A 22117-nucleotide genomic window follows, 5' to 3' on the forward strand; every position below is an offset into this window, starting at 1 on the left:
ATTCAACTCTAGTCTTGTATAAGGTTTGTACTGGACAGATTGAATAAGTCATAAAGCAGTTTATATATGTGTCAAGGACTTTCATATCAATTATTTTATCTTTACAATAAATAACTTGTATCCCTGGGCTTGATGAAAATAAAAATAAAATGTTAATATTTAAACTTTAATATTTTCAACAAGTTTCCATCTCATGTTTTTCTTACTATAAATAAATATAGATTATTGAGGACATTAAAGGCTTGAACATTCAAAGGGGAGTATTGCATGACACTGGCACCTATAATCACAGAGGCTGCAGCAAGCTGTTTATTTTAAAGTGTTACACCAATGGCATAGAACCCCTTTCTAAATGGTAGATACACAGGATTCTGTTTCTCTTTCCAAAGTTTTACTTTTGATACTCAAATATTAAAATCTTTTTGATACTGCCAAAGTCCCTTTAAGTGTAATCCTGCTCACAGGTGCCTGTGATGTGAGTTTCTACCTTTGAATTCAACAAATATCACTTTTATTTACAGTAATTATAAGAGATATCACAAAAGACAGAAAGCTTTTTCTCTGTTCTATAGTATGTAACTAAAAGCTGCTATAACTGATCAGATATCGAATGATTTTACACGATGCTATCTTGTTTCTGACTGATTCATTTGAGATTCAGCATGTAGTCTTGATGAGAGTTCCTCCAGACATTTATGCAGTTTGGCTGGGGTAGTGAAGAAGTAGGTGAATATCTTTCTCTCTCTTGCTAGCAATGCATCATTCTTCAATAACTGAAAATAAAACCCATTAAAAAATATTTCACCCAAATACTTCTATCTGTACTGAATGTAAGAAATAACTTCAACTCTTACATTTATCAATGTTTTAACCCTTAGCCTGCTTTGCGACCAGGCTGATCTTGGTCTGCACTGTTTGCTATTCAGTCAGTAAATTTTCAGTGAACCCCCCTTCGAATATTAAATGGTATTGCCCAAATTGAATGATGGGCCAGTCCATTCCAGAAATTTAGCAGATTTAGGGTTAATCTTGTGTGGAAATGGCTTTTTTGACAGTTTCTTCTTACATGGTGCTTTTGAAGGAACAAAATACAAATTAAACATTACTGGTACCAATAAGCTCTTCAGAACTGGTAGTAAAGCAACACCTGTCTCATGAAAACACATCTGACTATTTGAGGGCTTGTCAGTAAAATGGATTTTCTCTTGTAAGAATAGGTATATTTTCCAAATTCATGTAAGGGTTACTAAACTTGATGATGAGATCTTGTTAAACTGCAACCAACATCTGTGAGAACTTTTAAGCAATATATGAGCCGTGCCATGAGAAAACCAACATAGTGGGTTTGCGACCAGCATGGATCCAGACCAGCCTGCGCATCCGCGCAGTCTGGTCAGGATCCATGCTGTTCGCTGTTAAAGCCTATTGGAATTAGAGAAACTGTAAGCGAACAGCATGGATCCTGACCAGACTGCGCGGATGCGCAGGCTGGTCTGGATCCATGCTGGTCGCAAACCCATTATGTTAATTTTCTCATGGCACGGCTCATATCACCTTTGAGATAGTAATTTCCATGCAAAACTTTAACCTGCATTTTCCAAGTCCAAAAAGGTGCAAACCTTTGCCAAAATTCAATTCAGTGTTATGGGACATGAACCTTCCACCATGTTTTATCCACCTCAATAACTTGAATAGTTTCAGATCAATCTGCATTTACTTCGGAGAGAGCAAATTTTGTATGCAAACTTCAACCCAAATTTTCTATTACTTAAGTCCAAGTAAAGCAAGTTTCAACTGAATATCTTTAGTAATGAAGATGATAATATTAGACTTCACAGAAACTTTAACCCAAATTTGTAAGAATAAAAGGGACATAACTCAGGAAATACTGCTTGTAGAGTTACAGATCTTGTCACACTAACAAACATTGCCACTATGAGCAAGTACAGCAAGTTTCAATTCAATATCTGAATGAAGAAATTACTGGACTTAATGAAGGTTTTAACCAAACTTCTTAGTTAAAAACAGGCATAATTCTGAAAGTGTTGCATTTAGAGTTACACAACTTGTTACACTAATGCACTATTTTTTACTGTGAGCAAGTACGGCAGATATTGGGACTCCATAAAAAACCTTAACCAATGCAGATGCTTATGTGAGCGCAATAGTTCTTATTTTTTGAGTAACTGAGCTGGAAATTTTGAAGACATCATAAGTAATTTTCAATCTTGTTCTATTTTCCTTGAATTTTTAGTACACATATCTGTGACTGTTCTGTCTGTAAAATATGAAACAGTTTGTGAAATAAGTTACCAACCTTTTTCTTATTATCAATATCTTTGACAACTTCCATGATTCCTTGTTCTAGTTGCTTAAGCATATTTCTTAACTGGATGATGTTATCTTGTATTGGTCTAGGAGTCAGCAGTGGTTGTCCACTAGTTGTGCTTGACCCTGCATATACCAGCTCTTCACAAGCCCACACTTTGTGCTCACTGTCAAAGGCAATAAAATAACAGTTATTTACTGTCACATTGACAACTTTATGAACATGTTCACAGACTTTGGTTTCTAAAGTAAAAGTCACTGTATTTGAAGAAACATAAATACAAAATGTACAAGTACAAGCAAAAATGCTGGAAATTTATTTTGGTACAAATCTATCAAGTAGTTCAAGAGAAATGTTGTTTTTTTGTTGTGGTTGTTTCATATTTTTGTCTCTTTAGCTATTCTGTTCAATAAGTTAACAATCCAAACTAGATTACCATTAACTATGTGTTTTGAAATATCACTGACTGATCATTCTTCCACTCACTCATTTGTTTAAACAAGTATAACATTCCATAAATCCCCTTGACTATTACCCTGAAAATTTACTGACTGCTGAATAGTGAACAGTGCAGACCATGATCAGCATGCATGGATGTGCAGGCTGATCTTGGTCTGCACTGGTCGCTGAGGCAAAATCACTTGCCTTCAGCAGGCTAAAGTTTAAGTTTGTCATTTGGCAAACTGCAATTTTTAGCCCTGGTGTTTTGCGCAATAAATTTGAAATAAAGAAATTAGTAATTGAAACTAATACAGGTGAAAGCCTATCAAAAGTGCTAGTTGAGTCACTTACAGTAAGTTGACATTATCCAGTCCTGTAGTACTGGAGGACTCAAGAGTTTGTACCAGGCTACTATGTTTTTGCTGGAGTCGCTCAGCATTCTGTACCAGTGATGCATAGGTAAGGAACAACTGCTTCTCTGATTCATCCCTCCCTTCATCTACAGAATACAGTTAAATATAAAAACATAATTTTACTACCATAACACATACCCACATTTTCCAGCTATGTACAGCTACAGACATGTAAGTAAGTTATTATGTTTTAGCGCATCAACCTGGATCTTTTCTTTGCTTGTAATTAACAATTTCAACATACGAACTAGAGATGCTTTTGAGAAAAGCGCATGTCTCCCATAATTGCCTAATAATCTAAATAGTAAGTCAGTCTTTATATACCGTTTACTTAGAGCACATGCGCATGCGCTTTTTTGACACCAAAAGGACCCATAAACTACTTTTAAAAGTAGTATAGGGGTCATTTTGAGGTCAAAAGTGCGCAAGAAATCTGAGCGTTTTTTGGTAATTCAAGGGCCATAATTCTGAAGTGCCTGGGCCAATTTGGCTAGTTATCGAACTTGGCCGAGCACTTATTGGCGAACACATTTTGTTCAAGTTTGGTGAAGATCGAATGAGAAATGTTCGACTTAGAGTGCGGACAAGCTTTGTGACAGACAGACACACTGACACACAGACAGGAGTAAATCAATATGTCTCCCACACCACTGTGTGGAGACATAAATATGTAAGGTTTGATGTCTTTAATCAAAACATCCCCAAGATCATTTACCTCATGTGAATGAAGAGTTTCCGTATTGTTGACAAGCACTCTCACTGTTACTGAATGGGCTTCATTTAATTGGAAATGACCAACTAACAAACCTTGTCTGAAAAACAGTATCGTCATGCAGTTTTACAGACAAATAAAATGTTTCCACTGAGAACATGATCTTACCTAAACAATGGTATAACCTTGCTGCACTTTTATCCCTGGAATCTATTGTTTCTCGTTTATGTCTGGCTGGTGTCAACGAACTATCACCCATCACACTCTAAATGAAAAACAAAAACATATTTTCTACTCATTGTATAGATAATAAAGATTTCCTTTTATAACTTATGAGTTTCTGAAATGGGATTTCACTGTCTTCAGTGTTTAGCTTCTCCTTTTAAGAAATTTTAAAAAAAAATCTGGCAAGTACTTGTACACCACCTTTCTTAACCCTTACCCTGCTTAATTTCTATAATGAACTGGTCCATCTTCTAATTTGGACAATACCATTAACTGTTCAAAGGGGTTCTTACCCAAAAAGATACTAACTGAACAGCAAACAGTGTAGATCATGATCAGATTTCATGGATGTGCAGGCTGATCATGATCTACACTGGTCGCAAAGGCAGAATCAATTGTGCCCAGCATGGTAAGGGAAAGCATAACTGTCTTTAATGTTCTTTTATAAGAATAAGGAAAATTTACCATTCTAGCCTGGTACTGTACATGCTGATTGTGTAACTGGGTATGGAGAGATGTCAGTACATGATGAAGCTCTCTATGTCTCCGTAGCTCCACCTCCAGTGCCATGGTTACAAACTCATTCCTAGATCTCTGCTTTACCAACTCATTTATCACCTGAATACAACAACACATAGATGCAATATTTGTTTATCATTCCACTTCCTTACAACTGCCACTGACATATCATAAACATAAAAGGTTTCTTTTTCCTTATAAATATACACTTGGACTTTGTTCAGCTTGTTCAATGATAAATCACCAACATACCTGTTATATAGGAATCAGTTATGACACACTGATACATACTATATGAAACATTTCAACACTATTAAAAGAACTTAAAATTACTTAGGTTTTAAGATCATATGTCTACCTGACGTGTTCTGAAACTAGAGCCTGGAATATTTTCTCCACTAGCATGTGTTTTTTATCATTCTAGCAAAACTCTTGTGCTTAAGACAATTACTAGAACCCCTTGCTCAATCCCATTTCCATAGTTAAGGTTACACAAAATGAATATAAATATACAATTACTAGTTTCTTATAATAATATGCATCAAAACATTTCATGGCTGTGACTTTGAAAACAACATTGAATGAAAATTCTGTGTGTACCTTGTCCTGATTTGAAGTAAAATAGTCCTGTCTGGCAAGTTTCAAGTTATAATCTCCGGTCAACACTCGTAAAACCTTTGCATCTTTACATTCTTGTATAAGTTTTGGTACCTCGTTCTCTCCTAGCACAAGAAAATCTCGCCGTACTGCCTGCATAGACGCCTGAAGCTTCTGTAACCTTTCTCTATAAACAGAAGCATTACAGTACCATTGCTACTGGTGGAACGATAAGAATATGAAGTAGACATTGCCAAGTTGAAACAGTCATGTTAGAACAATAAAATATGTAAACATCAGCTATCTTTAGAGGCTAACAATACCAGAAAAGATAACGGTCACATCCTTGTTATATTGGTTGCAGTTTCCTATCCATTTTTTAATTGATATTATTTTCAAATAAGCCTGATCACCGCCCTTTAAAAGATTTTTGTCATGTCATTATAGAAACGTCTTTCATGGAGGATCAATTTTCAGTGCATTTGTAGTATGCGTTAATCTGTAAAAAATATATCCTAATGATCATTTCATATTCAAATTTATGTTCCAGCAAAACAGCAATTATGATTAACACCATGACATTTAATGCCCATGAAACTGAATAATTTCACAGTATTTTATTTATTTATCAACCGTCTTGAATAGTCTTTCTCATCTACATACTTGTTTTTCCCATGGTCTGTAGAAAAAGTTCCAGTTTTAAGTGATTCAAGAATTTCTTGAGCTGACTGTTTCTGTGACTTCAACTTCTTCATTTCTAGCTGTGCTTTGACTCTATCTGTCTCACTTTTAACATACCTGTTATATAAAATAAAGACCACTATGAGCTGCTGACAAACCAAAGCAGTATATTAGTTATAGTATTTTTGTTTTTCTGATAAATAAATGACACAGTAAAAGGGCATGTAGATGTTAAAATATGAAAAGGCAGTCCATAAGACGATGCGCTTGATTATTCAACAACTTCTAAGTCAAACAAGGACCATAAGTTGAAGAAACTTACATAACTGAGCTATATTATTACAATTCATCTTTTATGGCAATGATAACACCTTGCATGCAAAACTTCAACCCAATCTCCTAAGACAAATACAGGCCATTATTTGATTCAGTTTTAACCAATTCTTCTCTAACTTAGTTATGAATATAGTAAAGTAAAGTGTTTGTTTATCCAAAGTGTCACCCCTACTGAAAGGGCCAGCCAATTTGGCTTATAATTTTTATTATTATACCAGATTTATATAGCACCCTTTTCACGTTCAAAGGCGCTTTACATATAGCAAACGCAGCCACACAGGGTGCAAAATTCATCCTCTACTAGTACAGACACAGAGCGATCTGACCAGAGAGACACCTACATACATTGAATAGCATTACTTACAGATTCCTATTTTTTAATGCCAGGCACCAGGCAGACAGGCAATCGGTATTAAACCATTATTTAACTAGTTTGCGGCTCACCAACCAGTCTCTCTTCAGTAACAAGACCCCCCCCCCCCTGCCAGGGCCCGAACCATCGACCTCCCGATTGCAGGGCAGGTGCCTTATCCATTAGGCCACTGCAGCTCAGTTTCAGTTTAGTTACCATTTCCTGTCTCAAGGTCACTGTGACCTCAAACTTTGCCCAAAGGCAATGGGGGCATCTATAAACTGTAGACAAACATCCTATGAAGTTTGAGTATAGTAGGCCAAATAACTGCTACTGAGCAGAAACTGATTTCTGTCTGACCTACACATTCCAACACTAGAGGGCATCTACTTGTCATAGGCAATTTTTCTGTGAAATGTGACCATTGTATTCTCTAGTTATTGATAAGACAAAAGATTGTCTATGGATGAACCTACAGACAGACCAACAGACAAGGAGCAAAATATACCCTCTCTTCTTCTAAATGGGGGGTGGGGGTGGGGACATAAAGATATAAAGTAAATGGCCGGGGACCACATAAATTGCTCGAGTGGGTCTGAGTACTCTGGTCATAAATTCTTGAGGGAGCAGTGTTTCATTGTTACAGTACATATTTAGTTTAACAACAAATATGATTTGAAACATATTGCACTTCAATAAGCAGTAACAATATGAAGATCATAACACATGTTGGCTTTAGAATATATATAACTTACAAACTTTGCAGTCTTGCAAGTTCTTTACAATCTTTGATGTTCACATCAGGATTTTCCCCTCTCACCAGTAAGCTATCTGGATCACTGACTTCCAGAATCTCAAAACGTGAATCTTCCCCACAGCTAGCCATCTCAGCAATACCCTGAAATGTCGCATACATCTATTTCCTCTAATCTAGAAAAATAGTTTTCTATTTGAAAATGTTCAAAATGAGTATGACAAATTTCCAGGATGCCCTACAAAACTGACCACTCTCAGACAGCAATACAAATTTAACTTTGCGTAAGGAAGTATTCAGATGAAAGTGTTTGGAGAAATGGTGACACATGAGATTGATTATGTTGAAAAACTGTACACTGTTTAATTTATAGTATATCCAGACTTAATACCTGAAAGAACTGCTTCTTTGTGTAGGCTGTAAGTTGTGTTGTAAATGCCTCTTCAGCACTGTAATATTGTTGGACTGGTACCTGTGACAGAAACATTGCAGGTGAACCAGTCTGCCCAGGGAGAGAACTCTGATTGACAAGAGAAGGAGCATCATTCTTTTCTGTACCAGGAATTCTGTATAGGTGACTCAGTTCTGTCAAAGACTTTGTGAGATTTTCTAAACTCTCATTCATCTGAAATATGAATAAACAAATTAATCTCATTGTCATGCATGATTACCAACAAGTATGATTTGACCAATTTCAGTGTGCCTCATTACAAATAGAAATTTTTTCTTATGATATTCCTTTTACAGCTGCATTATAATATTTCATATCTGCATTTAAAATTGTTAAAGTTGGCAACAACTTTGGAGAGCTGTCAAATTCAAGGCTGCAGTGTTGTCAACAATCAATACTGCAGGTTGAACAAGACACTTTTTGATTTTTGGAAAAATATGAAAATTTCAATCTAATTTAAAATAGCACTTAAAATTAAGCTTATTTTTCTCGAATTGTGAACTTGTAAAAATACAACACAATTGCTTTTTGCCCAAGTAAAATTGATTGTGAGAATTTTAACAAGGAGAAAAGTTTTTTGGATGCAAGGAATATATCTTTTCTTCTAAATATTGTATAGACACTTACAACGAAAGTACCAGCTACAGAGCATTTCAAACATATATCTGAGTTTACCTGGGCATTAACTGTATGTGTATGTGCCAGGGCAGCCTTATAATCCTGTTTGGCTTTCATATCTACAGCATTCATCTTGGACACACGATGGGAAAGTGAGGAATGATGGTTACTGAAATAATATGGGCATATGTTGTTTTATTCAACAATTTCAATGTAACTGAAAGAATTTTTGCTTTCAATTTTTACCTTAACTATTGAAACTGGCATTCTCCAGATGCTATGCAATTGTGAATTCAGTGTATACACTACTAAATTAGGTCTCAATAACTGATTTCTTTCATATTCAACCAAACTAATAAAGGTAGAAATCTAAACAAGAGAGCCATGATGGCACTAGATAACTCACCAGCATTTCTCAGCTGGCTTTAACACTTTTGATAAAGGGTCAACTATGGAACATTTTTGAGAAATTATTTTGAAACTTGATGACAAGAAGATTCTAAAAGTAAGAAAAAACATGCCCTGCCTCACAAATGCACAACAGAACGAGGTACCAGTGTAATCCATTATGTTCTGTGGTCTAGGTTTTAATTCCATTTTCCAGTGTAAATATTTTTAAGTTACATAAATTTTCTCAGATGACCTTGAGTTAAAAATATCACACATTGGAAAATATTAAAGCAAGCTGATAAAATGTCTGCCTGTTGAAAATACTGTTTAAAATTGCTGCACCTCCCATTTTTAGCTTAAGACAACTATTAACAAAATAGTGCTATTCCACTCACCAGGGTGTTGCATCACACCTTGGTTAATTTTTTGTATGCAAGATCCTATCTTAATAAATATTGCGAGTACTGGATTAAACTTCACATAAAGCTTCCTATTCATCAGACATACTAAAATGATAAAGCTAGATCACTCTTGGTTCAATTTAATATAAATCATGGCCCTTTTTCAACTTTGAAAATTTGGTTAAAGTTTTGCATGCAACTAACTATCAAGTGGTATGACCATATTTTGACTTAGAAAATTTGGTTGAAGTTTTGCATGCAAGTTGTCATCAATGCCATTGTAAAATTTAACAAGAGCACCGCCTTGCGGGTGCTGACGCTCATCTGATTTTTTTTATATAATAGAAATATTGTCCTACCCACGATTTTCTAAGTCTAAAAAGGGCCATCACTCTTGCAAAAAGCAGGATAGAGTTATGTTTCTTGATGTACAGTGTCCACTTATGATGGTGAAAAACTGTTGCAAGTTTTAAAGCAATAGCTTTGATAGTTTATGAGAAAAGTTGACTTAAACATAATATTCAACCAAGAAAATGATTTTTCTAAGTCCAAAAGGGGCAATAATTATTGCAAAAAGCAGGATGGAGTTATGTTGCTTGCTGTACAGGGTCAGCGTATGATGGTGAACAAGAGTTGCAAGTTTTAAAGCAATAGCTTTGATAGTTTAAGAGAAAAAGTTGACCTAAACATAAAACTTAACCAAGAAATCTGATATTTTCTAAGTCCAAAAGGGGCCATAAATCTTGCAAAAAGCAGGATGGAGTTATGTTTCTTGCTGTACAGGGTCAGCTTATGATGGTGAACAAGTGTTGCAAGTTTTAAAGGAATAGCTTTGACAGTTTAGGATAAAAGCTAACCTAAACATAAAACTTAACCAAGAAAACTGATTTTCTAAGTCCAAAAGGGGCAATAATTCTTGCAAAAAGCAAGATGGAGTTATGTTTCTTGATGTACAGGGTCTGCTTATGATGGTGAACAAGTATTCCAAGTTTCAAAGCAAAAGCTTTGATAGTTTAGGAGAAAAGTTGACCTAAACATAAAACTTAACCAAGAAATCTGATATTTTCTAAGTACAAAAGGGGCCATAAATCTTGCAAAAAGCAAGATGGAGGTATGTTTCTTGCTATACATGGTCAGCTTATGATGGTGAACAAGTATTCCAAGTTTCAAAGCAATAGCTTTGATAGTTTAGGAGAAAAGCTGACCTAAACATAAAACTTAACCAGGCAACGCCGACGCCGACGCCGACGCCGACAACCGCTCAAGTGATGACAATAACTCATCATTTTTTTTCAAAAAATCAGATGAGCTAAAAATGTAACAAATTGCAATAAAATAACTGTTACATTTATAAGTCTTGCCAAGTTATAGCTTTGTTAATTTCGGGAGCTGTTGAATAGACGAAAGTACTGTCTTATGGACAGTTCATGTTTTCAATAAAATGATTTTTTTCCCAAAACAGGTACATATTACATGTGAATTTACCAATACCAAGGCTTCCTCCTAATTTGCCTAATGAAAACCTCTGAAGTGCCTGGGCCAATTTGGCTAGTTATCGAACTTGGCCGAGCACTTATTGAATAATTCAAACAATTGTGAACATATTCAAAAAATTGACAAGATATAGGTAAAATAAACCATGCCCTCATGCAACTGTGTTTTTTTATTCATTTTAATTTGACTATCTTCCAAAAGAGTCGTCATAATAAGTCTCTGTTATTTTTAAATCAAGCTAGCAGTTCCTGACAAGAGCAGATTTGGAGTTTGTTTTTTTCTGATGCCATAGGAACGAGTGTTCTGCATGGAATGCATTTCTCTGAATAATACTGAGTTTGGTTGATACTGACTATGTGGCTGAGGAGAAGATGTAGGTTAATGGAAAGAGTGGATGAACGACAGGCAGACGGATATACGTATGATGGACACTGAGTGGCCAAAATAGCTCATCACAAGTACCAAGTGCTCAGGGTGAGCTAAAATGTCTCTATACTGCTTCATTTGGCAGGATGGACAGATATGCAATATCTTAGAATAGCATACAGACATGTTTAGGTAGACAGACAAACATAAATGTTAAGCAGTATAATGTTTCCGGTAAAAGTTAATTTTCATTGAAGAAAAAAATGGAAATCATTATTGTACACAACCGATCAACAAGGGCCCTAATATGATTTGACCCATAATGAAGTTTGAAAGCAATCTCAGTGATATCACTGGTATGTATACACATTCTATATATCAATATGATTTGGACTGGTTTAGAAATGAAGATGCTCAAGTGTAAGCATAGTGAAATTTAGTTATTTTGCTCAATCAAGGGCACATAACTCTGTACCTTCTTCTCAGATCTGACCTGTCATTAATCTTAAAACAAGATCCTATAGATATACACATTCTGTGTAATAATGGATAGGATTGGTGAAGAAAGAGTGTGCTAAAGTCTAAACAATGTGGAAAATAGAATTTTATTTCAAAGGCCCCTATCTTTTCAAATACTACTCAATCAAAAATTCCATTAAACATACATAACTATGCTTCGTACTCATTAAGTTTCATACAAATTCCTTAAGAAGTACAGGAAATTTAGTCTGGACAAACTTTACAAAAAACTTGGCATTCAAGGGGTCATAATATAATATATAAAAAAACAAAACTTAGTACAGATGTCTTCTATAAAAATTTGATTGAAGTCCCACCAGTAGTTTCGGAGAAGTAGTCCGGACAAATTTTTGTAACAGACAGACAGACAGCACAAAATCAATGTACCTCAACAAATATGGGGAGACCTAGTTACCTTAGAAGATTTCTTCTTTTTCCTAACTGAGATTTTTGTTTCTTGTAGTGTTGTAGGTTTGCATTCAGTTGTTCTATTTCTTCTCTGAAAAACATGTTCATTTTGGACAGTATTTAATATTACATACAAAAATAATTGACTAGATGCTTTGAAAGTAGGCCAGTTCATTTCACTTTTGTGGCAGTCATCTTTAAGCCACTGGCATCAGGCTAGTATCTGGCTTCCTGGCACTGCCCATTTTTGGTTTCGCCAACTTGGCCCAGTGCACTTCATTTTACATGGCAAAACCATTTTTATGGAGTAACTACTTTAAAACATGTGATGAAGTAACAATCTCTTTATTCAGATATTTAGACATTAATTTATGTGGGAACTGAGAAATGAGGAAATTTTTGCTACAAGAACCAATGCCAAAACTTGGGCTATAGAGATGAGCAGAAAAACGCTCAAGGTGCTGTACACAAAAATTGTATTATAAAGATTCTGTGTGCACAAAAAATATGAAGTGACACGTAAATGCATTGTTGGAGACATGACAAAGCTCAGTCTGGACAAAGCATAACAGCACTTACTTCAAGCTTTCTTCTGATACTGATTCATCCTCTACAAAATCCAAGTTACTTAAGGCTTCACCTAGTTGTCTCCCCTTTAAAATCACTTCACCTGACTGTGACAAAGCCTGATACCTGTGAATAAAATATTTCAATTTATGAATCATATAAACTGGCTAAATATGAAAACATATGTAACAATAACCTTCTCAAAATCAATTTATTCAACTAGAAAAGTATGAACTGAAAAATTAGTTGCACACTGTCTATTATAAAAGTCGTTACAAATTACTTAAGGATCATAACTCTGGAAACTGTGACCCCTTAATTTTTTTTTTTGCTTCAAAGCAAATCGCTCATAATTTTTTTTTTTACAAAAATGCAAACCTGTATGACCACCTCTGCTCATTCAATGGTGGTACAAAAACATTCAGAAATTAAATATCTATCATAAATGTATTTCCAAAACTTACTCATCTATCTCTTTTTTCTGCAGTATATTTGACTGACTAATATTGTGACAAAACCACTCCAGCATAGGGGCAACTGCTTCATTTTCAAACATCCAGTCCAAAGCCTGAGGTTCCAGAGAATCAACTTGTGGAAATTCAAGACTCTTTAAAGAGTCAACCAACTGCTGACCACTCATAGTGCTATGTATGAACTGCCCCTTGTTTAATGTCTAAATCTGCTTTACCTACAATACATAGAAAATGAATGTAAGCAATAATACTTGAGATCAAATAATTACACCATGACATTTACCCATGAATAAGACATCTGTAAGGGTTTTTAACTAACATAGTCTTATTTTAATGAAAACTGTCAATTCCTGGACAATGTTATAGATTACAACAATTAAACACAGTTACAGTAAGAAAAAAAATGATTTGAACATTGTGCCTTCTGGACCCAGTGGGGTCCTAACCCATGATCCCCGGGCTGAGCACCTGCCACTTTTACCATTAATACACCTCTCCTCTTAATGGAACACTTGACAGAACAATATTATCAAGTCTAAAATTAGTGTACCGATAATTTAGAAACAATACGGGAATACTCATAAAAACATGTTTGTACTCTGAAATAAAAACAAGAGCACCACGTATGGGTGCCATCGCTGGTCTGGATGTGCTGGACAGTACGTAAGAAAAGAGTTATAGTTCTGATTTTCTAAGTACAAAAATTCTGCTTTTCTAAGTACAAAAAGGGCCAAAATTCTAACAAAATGCACACCAGATTTATGGTTCTTTGCCTACACAGTCACCTAAATTGCTAATGATGCGCAAAGTTTCAAAGCTGTAGCTCTTACAGATGACCTTATTAACAAAAATTTTAACCAACACTGATGATTAAGTGACGACACTACTTGTAGATTTTTTTCAAAAATCAGATGAGCTAACAAGAGTGCCAGAATGTCACAATATACACCCGTCACAGTAAATTTCTTTACCCTAGACCTGTAATTGCAAATGGAATTTTAATTTTGTGGTTGTTTAGTAATCATTGTAAGTCCTTTGTTTTTCTAAGTCCACAAAAAACCTCCTTACCAGGTAGAGATACCTTAAAATACACCTAAAATTGGAAAGTAACATCTATGTTGTATCACAGAAAAGTGGTCTTGGTTTTTCCCTACAGTCAATTATAAAAAAGTTACAATATAAGTTATTTATAGTAACAACTAAGGGGAGTTAATCTTTAAAAAAAAAAAAAAAAAACAAGAGCTGTCTCCATAGGATGACACATGCCCCCGATGGCACTCTGAATGAATAGTTATGGCCGATGTTAGAGTTTAGGACCTTTGACCTACACAGCTGGGTCTTGCGCACGACACGTCGACTTACTGTGTCACACATTCATGTGTAGGTATTTTAAAATCCATGCATGAATGACAAAGATATGGACCGGACACGCCCATCAATGCACTATCATGAAAAATGACCTTTAACGTCTAAGTGTGACCTTGACCTTTGAGCTACGGACCTGGGTCTTGCGCATGACACGTCGTCTTACTGTGGTACACATTCATGCCAAGTTATTTGAAAATCCATCCATGGATGACAAAGATATGGACCGGACACGCCCATCAATGCACTATCCTTTAACGTCTAAGTGTGACCTTGACCTTTGAGCTACGGACCTGGGTCTTGCACGCGACACGTCGTCTTACTGTGGTACACATTCATGCCGAGTTATTTGAAAATCCATCCATGGATGACAAAGATATGGACCGGACACGCCCATCAATGCACTATCCTTTAAAGTCTAAGTGTGACCTTGACCTTTGAGCTACGGACCTGGGTCTTGTGCGCGACACCTCGTCTTGCTGTGGTACACATTCATGCCAAGTTATTTGAAAATCCATCCATGGATGACAAAGATATGGACCGGACACGCCCATCAATGCACAATCCTTTAATGTCTAAGTGTGACCTTGACCTTTGAGCTACGGACCTGGGTCTAGCGCGCGACATGTCGTCTTACTGTGGTACACATTCATGCCAAGTTATTTGAAAATCCATCCATCGATGACAAAGATATGGACCGGACACGAAAATTGCGGACAGACTGACAGACCGACAGACGGACAGACGGTTCAAAAACTATATGCCTCCCTTCGGGGGCATAAAAAAAAAATTGCAAGTCCACACAAAAATCTTAACCAGGTAGAGATTGGTCAAAATACACCTCAAAATTGGATGTAGCATGCATGTTGTACTACAGAAATGTGGTCTTGATTTTTCCCTACGACTAGTAATGAAAAAGTTACAATATAAGCTATTTATAGTAACAACAAAGGGAAGTAATTCTAAAGAAGGGAACTGCGCATGACACTTCGTCTCATGATGGTGTATAATTGTGTCAAGTAACATCAAAATCCCTCCATGCATGAAGAAGAAAGGCTTCGGACAAAGTCATTCTTGTATCTGACCTTTGGCCTCTAAGTGTGACCTTGACCTTAGACCTAGGGACCTGGTTCTTGCGCATGACACTCATTCTTGTGGTGGTAAACATTTGTGCTAAGTTATATCAAAATCCCTCTATGCATGAAGAAGAAATGCTCCGGACAAGGTTTTCATTCTTGTATCATTTGACCTCTAAGTGTGACCTTGACCTTAGACCTAGGGACCTGGTTCTTGCGCATGACACTCCGCCTCATGGTGGTGAACATTTGTGCCAAGTTGTATCAAAATCCCTCTATGCATGAAGAAGAAATGCTCCGGACAAAGTTTTCATTCTTGTATCCTTTGACCTCTAAGTGTGACCTTGACCTTAGACCTAGGGACCTGGTTCTTGCGCACGACACTCCGCCTCATGGTGGTGAACATTTGTGCCAAGTTATATCAAAATCCTTCTATGCATGAAGAAGAAATGCTCCGGACAAAGTTTTCATTCTTGTATCCTTTGACCTCTAAGTGTGACCTTGACCTTAGACCTAGGGACCTGATTCTTGCGCATGACACTCCTTCTCATGATGATGAACAATTGTGCCAACTTTCATCAAAATCCCTCCATGCATGAAGAAGATATGCTCCAGACAAAGTCATTCTTGAATTTGACCTTTGACCTCTAAGTGTGACCTTGACCTTAGACCTAGGAATCTGGTTCTTGCGCATGACACTCTGTCTCATGATGGTGAACAACTGTGCCAAGTTTCATTAAAATCCCTCCATGCATGTAGAAGACATGCTCCGGACAAAGTCTGTGGCCGCCGCCCGCCCGCCAGGGGCGTTCCCATAATACGTCCCGTTTTTCAAACGGGCGTATAAAAAGCTGTTATTTGACTTTGAGTGTCTTGGGAGTAGAGGGTTGAGAATAAAACTAAGCCTTATATCACTCCATAAAAAGAAGGAAGAAGCTGGCTAACCCTTAAAAAAAACTTAGCAGTATATCACAAAACAACAGAAATTATTAGTAAATGAACAACATCTTGACAAACAACTTATCTGTCCAATACATGTTTTACTGTTCTGTCCCATAGAATTGGATACTTAAAAAATTCTAAAAGGGTTGTCCCCCTTTAAAAAAGAATGCCATTTGTAAAGAAATAAATGTAAACTATTGTCAAAAACGATGTTTTACTTAGTTGTAATGTTAAGTTTCAACACTGGTACATTGTTGCAAATGCATCAAAACGAAGACATGTAACAGCTTTTTAAAAATGGGGTTTTTTTAAAGGCTCTGAACTTTCCAGAAGTGTGGCCCCTTCATGCAGTCACTTTCCAGAATTCAATACATATATGATGGTTTTGTAGAATAATATACATGTTTTATATGCTGTTTAATTTTCATGTAAAACAATTTATGCTTTCTTTCTATGTTTTGGTGATGTTCAAGCTTTTTTCTCCAAAACATGGACCCAACTCTTAACAATAAGACATTTCTCAACAAGCAGAAGTGATCCATATATCGTGGATAAGCACATGATTATTCACTAATGCTGATCCCAGACAGAGACTACAAAACAACAAGAGGTTCATGATGGCGCTAGGTTGCTCACCTTAGATACACTGTCTGCTTGCTTCAACATTATTTATTTTGTTGGGTTTAACATCACACCAACACAATGAAAGGTCATATGGCGACTTTCCAGCTCTGATGGTGGAGGAAGACCCCATGTGCCCTCCGTGCATTATTTCATCACGGGCGGGCACCTTGGTAGACCCACCAATCTTCCATAAGCCAGTTGGATGGCTTCTTCACATGAAGAATTCAATGCCCGGAGTGAGGCTCGAACCCACATCGGTGAGGGCAAGTGATTTGAAGTCAGCGACCTTAACCACTCAGCCACGGAGGCGCCCGCTTGCTTAAACAGTTTAGGAAGATAATTTTAATTGCCAGGAAAATGTCTGTGAAATTATTATCAAACAGTATATTTGTACAATCTTTGTACAATGCTAAAAGTAGTTTTCATAGGGGAAAATCCCCGAGTTGGTAAAGTCCGTATATAGTTATTCGTCCTTGTTGTTTGCATACTGAGGCAATTTTTTCGATGTTTTCCGGTTCCGGTTTATGTACACACCGCAGACTGGTTGTCTGCATGAACATCCGAGCACCCCGAATCAGTCACAGAAATTTGTTAACCGTGCCAACATCCCTTACGAAATGGTCAAAAAGCTGCGAACATGCCACGAACATGCTGCGAACATACCTATTCGCAGGAAGTATTCGCGGGATATTCACTGCTACCGCGATCATGCCGCGATTGGTTTGATACTAGTTCGCGGGATATTCGCAGGAAGACCAATGATCGCGGCATGTTCGCGAGAAGAACTTTGAAGATTATAATATTTTGGTAAACTGTTACTGAAGAGCTTTTATAAGAGCAGGTAATTGTAGATCAATTAATTTGTAACATTATCTGTAAGGTCACAGTATGAGTCTGATAAGTTAATTACAACCAGATATTCTGGACATGTTTAGAAGGAAATCTGCGTGCATTACAGATAGTTTTCATAAGTGATTCTTAGAGGCTGATAGGAATATATACTTTTCTGTGGTAAGTCAGAAAATTTATGTTTAATATCTATACTTATATATCTCAGTAAACATAAGGAATTTTAAAAATGAAATAGATATGCTTAACCTTTTGCAGAGCTGTATCAGGTTATCTAAAAAGAAATATAAAACTAGCTTATTTTGACAATTTCTAAGCTTCATAAGTCTGATAATTAAGATGTAAAACAATGACAGATTTGTAGTGGTACATATAACTTATAAGTAGTGTGAAGAAAAACATTGGGATGAAATTAATGAATACATGCACTCAGACACTGTTATTGAAATGACAAGTAACAGTTAAAATTCATGCATATATATATATTTTATCATTAAAACTTTGTTTAAAATGCTCCAAATATGATATGAAAAAGTTCAGACATTGACAATTTGAATTTGTTACAACTTCAGTGTTCAAGTTTATTCAATAAATTTATATCCCTGATTCAGTCTTCGTCGTAACTGGGTTGCCCGAAGTCCGGGACAAGTAGATCCTGTTTCGGGCAAGCCAAAGTTTTCAGGTGGTTGCCCGAACAGACAAGTGCTTTTTTCCAAAATTTAAATCCCTTAATTTTCACGATAATTACAGAATTTCATGAATCTGAAATGAACATCCTAAATACTAGCTTTGGTATATTTATGCATGAATTGATGACTTCACATTTGCAATATATAAAGTAACTTTACAAAATTCAGAAATTACATCCCTAAAATTACCTGAATTGACTGGAATTTACCCGCGAATTGTAAAGATATTTTCAATTTAAATTTCTTTATTTCAATTTCTTTATTTCACTCAGATCATGCAAATAAACATGACAACATGAGGTAATAACACAATTATAAATGATATTCGAGGCTGAACAAAACAATCATTACAGTGCATATATATAAATATAAATATTGCGGGTGAGCACGTAATACAACATATTTCTACAGAGAAAGCTAAAGAGAGAGGTTACAAATTACTTCAAGTAAAAAGTAAGTGACTTCATTTGAACTTTATGATAATTTCTTTAACAAATAAACAAAGTTTCTTATATTCTGAAATGTTTGCAGGATCCGTATTCATTAAAAAATCTAGGCTATGTATATTATGTTTCTTTACATACTTAGGGTGTAAATAGCGTTTCCGGCTAATAGCGAAAGAGGGACATTCAAATATGTAATGAAATTCATCGCCAATAGATTTTTGACAAGTTGTACAAATACGGTTGTTCAGTGAAATATTATTCCAGCTTCCAGTTTCTACTGGCAACTGGTTGTTTCTAGTTCAAAATTTGATAATATATTTCAAAAATTTAGATGAAGTTTTCACAAGATATTTTTCAAAACAAAACTGGTGCTTGAAAAGTCTATAGTTCATACATTTACTTGATTGTTCTACAGTAGAATACCAGTCATTTAAAAATAAGTCTGACAGTTTCTGTTTTACTGATAATGTCAGATAAAAGATATCAAAACGTCATGCCAGTAATTTTCCATTCCACGAGCATGTGCAGCCTATCGTATCGCCGTTACTTTTGTTTATCGACACGTACACAAAAAAATGTGTGTAGTGCATTCATTTTTTAATATAATCGCTTCAAATTTTCAACACCGCTTGAGAAGTTATACAGTTTGAATTCTATAACAATTTTAATAAGATATCGACAGAAATGTAGGCAAAATTCTATAAAAACGATTGAAGTTCCATACAATTATTTGTAAAATTTCAAACAGCGCGATCTTAATTATTTATTTATTTCTAAAAGTAAATAAATAATACATACTATAGTCATAAATTTCAGACTTTTGACAAGAAAGTACAAAAAACAGAATTAAAAAATCTTAAATAATGAAAAAGCGGCAGCAATTTAAATACATGGAGTAAAACGATTTTTGGCAAACTGTTTTCTGCAAGTGCGGCAGAATAGGTTACGTGACCTCGTGAAGGTAAATAAAAATTGTTTTAAAATAAAGCAGTATGATGTCACTGTGGTTTTTAATAAGTTTAATAAGTAAATGAATCTTTGTACTTTTTTGACTCGACTCTATGTCTGATATTCTTTTCAAACAATAATGTAAATTCCTTGAGGGCAAATAGGTCACAGAGGTAGGATATCTACTATTATCGTTTGACACATTTACCTGTCAGTTTATACGGGATATTGTATATTCGCTTTAAAAAAATTAAAGAAGATACTTTTTTTACTGATTTCTTCTCAGCAATTTAAAGAACCGAGATCGTACGATCAGACAGTGATGTGTCACATGGCGCGAAAACATGACATAATGCCATGACAATCTCGGGCAACTACACCGCTTTGATCTCCACTTCAGAAGCCACGATACCGACACACTTCTTTTAGCTCTTTGAGGGGTTTTTAATTGATGATGAAAACAAGGCCAATTACTTGTTTATCAACAGAATAATTACCGATAATTGTTAGTTTTTTTTTTCGCCTTAAACACGGGTGGGTTGATGATGTACATTTTGTCCATATTTTTTTTGGACACGTCGCCCCGGACTGTGATAATAGGCTACATTAAAATTTTACTTGATAATAATGCTTCAAAAAAAAAAAAAAAAAAAAAAATACTGACCTACCAACCCTACTTTTTTTGGCCATGCCAGCAGAAACACAACATTTTTTGGGGGGGGGGGGGGGGGGGGGGGGGAGTTGCCTATTTTGAAGGCCCTAAAAAGTAAGTTTTAGAAGGGTAGTGCAAATTTGAACCCCACACCTGGCATATAACTAGATACTGGTATAAGTCTTACTTTTTTTCTACAGTTTTCTCCCATAATTTTTGTCTGCTAGTTACTTGAATATTGCAACATGGTTATCCACTTACCTTGGCTTAGCCTGCCCATGGATAGTGTGGGTAGGTTAGTTGACTACCATTTAAATAACTGAATGTTGAATTAAGCATAAACCAAAATACATCATATTTATAAACAAAATTACTTCGGGCAAGTAAAAATGTTTTTGGGCAAGTGGTTTTCTTAACTTACTTGCCAGAAAGAACAAGTGCTGAAAAAAAGTTAAGGCGAAGACTGCTGATTCCTACTAATTTATTTGTTTTTGCACTTTTTCTGTACATGCTTTTTTGTACACAATTTATGTAGAGATGGTTTTCAGCTAGTTTGCAGGATGTTCGCAGCAACTAGTTCGCGGGATGTTCGCAGCAACTAGTTCGCAGGATGATCGCTGCAACTTGTTCGCGGGAAGTTCACAGCTACCTGTTTGCTGGAAGTTTGCGGCAACTTGTTCGTGGCAAAACTAATTTGCATGTGAAAAGTGAACACCAAACGAACATCCTGCAAACTATTATACCAATTGTATCAAAAGTGTTTGCGGCATATTCGCGGCATGATCGCAGTAAGTGTTCACGGCAAACTATAATATTTCCGTAAGGGATGATTCTTTTACTTCTTTTTCATAATGAAAACTGTACATGCAACTGAAAAACACTTTTAAAACAGTAAGGAAGTGTAAAGGCCGTCAAGTTTCTGCGTGGAGTGCAAACAAAAAAAAAAAATCCTAGAGCCAGTGCAAGAATGCGGTGAATGACGTCATCGTCACAGCTTCCCGTAAATTTTGCAAAGTATGATATTTGCTGTAAGAGGTATAATAACACTAAAATTATGTAAACTTCACTGTTTTGAGCGAAGTTTCACTTTCTTTCGAGTGTTGAATATTTCTTTGTAAGTGGATATATAAAAAATAAATCCCCATGCTAGGCGGTGCCTTAATTCATATTAGTATATAGCCGATATAAAACATGTATAAAAGAAGACTAAAGTTTGGGTCGAAATACCTCGAGGGCGAAGTATGTGCACATCTAGACGAAATTACTGCCGTACAGACGTGCACATTTTGGGGTCAGATTTGCGAGATAACTAAGTAGCGTCTTAACTACCTGATATCGCCTGTTTCCATTACATATCAGCTATGCTATTGAACTAAAACTTCGAAAAACATGAAAAATCTTGTTGTTGTTAAAATTGTAAAATAACAAAAGTAATCCGAACATTGTATTTGTTTTCAAAGACTGTCGTTGATTGGATGAA

The 22117-nt window shown here is 35.8% G+C and overlaps 1 protein-coding gene across 1 annotated transcript; it reads right to left on the minus strand.

Moving 5' to 3' along the window:
- Positions 1-152: 152 nt before the first annotated feature.
- LOC123525326 (HAUS augmin-like complex subunit 3) lies at positions 153-22095 on the minus strand. The gene is made up of 14 exons (XM_053537957.1): positions 21967-22095; positions 13038-13261; positions 12586-12699; positions 12014-12097; positions 8486-8597; positions 7751-7984; positions 7361-7503; positions 5900-6034; positions 5240-5423; positions 4586-4738; positions 4064-4160; positions 3122-3269; positions 2318-2495; positions 153-773 (listed from the first exon to the last, which is right to left on the minus strand). The coding sequence occupies exons 2-14, from the start codon at positions 13211-13213 to the stop codon at positions 627-629; spliced, it is 1905 nt and encodes a 634-aa protein (XP_053393932.1). The 5' UTR covers positions 13214-13261; positions 21967-22095; the 3' UTR covers positions 153-626.
- Between the last annotated feature and the right edge of the window lie 22 nt (positions 22096-22117).

This window comes from Mercenaria mercenaria, chromosome 3 (genome assembly GCF_021730395.1).
Source record: "Mercenaria mercenaria strain notata chromosome 3, MADL_Memer_1, whole genome shotgun sequence".
Classification (NCBI taxonomy): domain Eukaryota; kingdom Metazoa; phylum Mollusca; class Bivalvia; order Venerida; family Veneridae; genus Mercenaria; species Mercenaria mercenaria.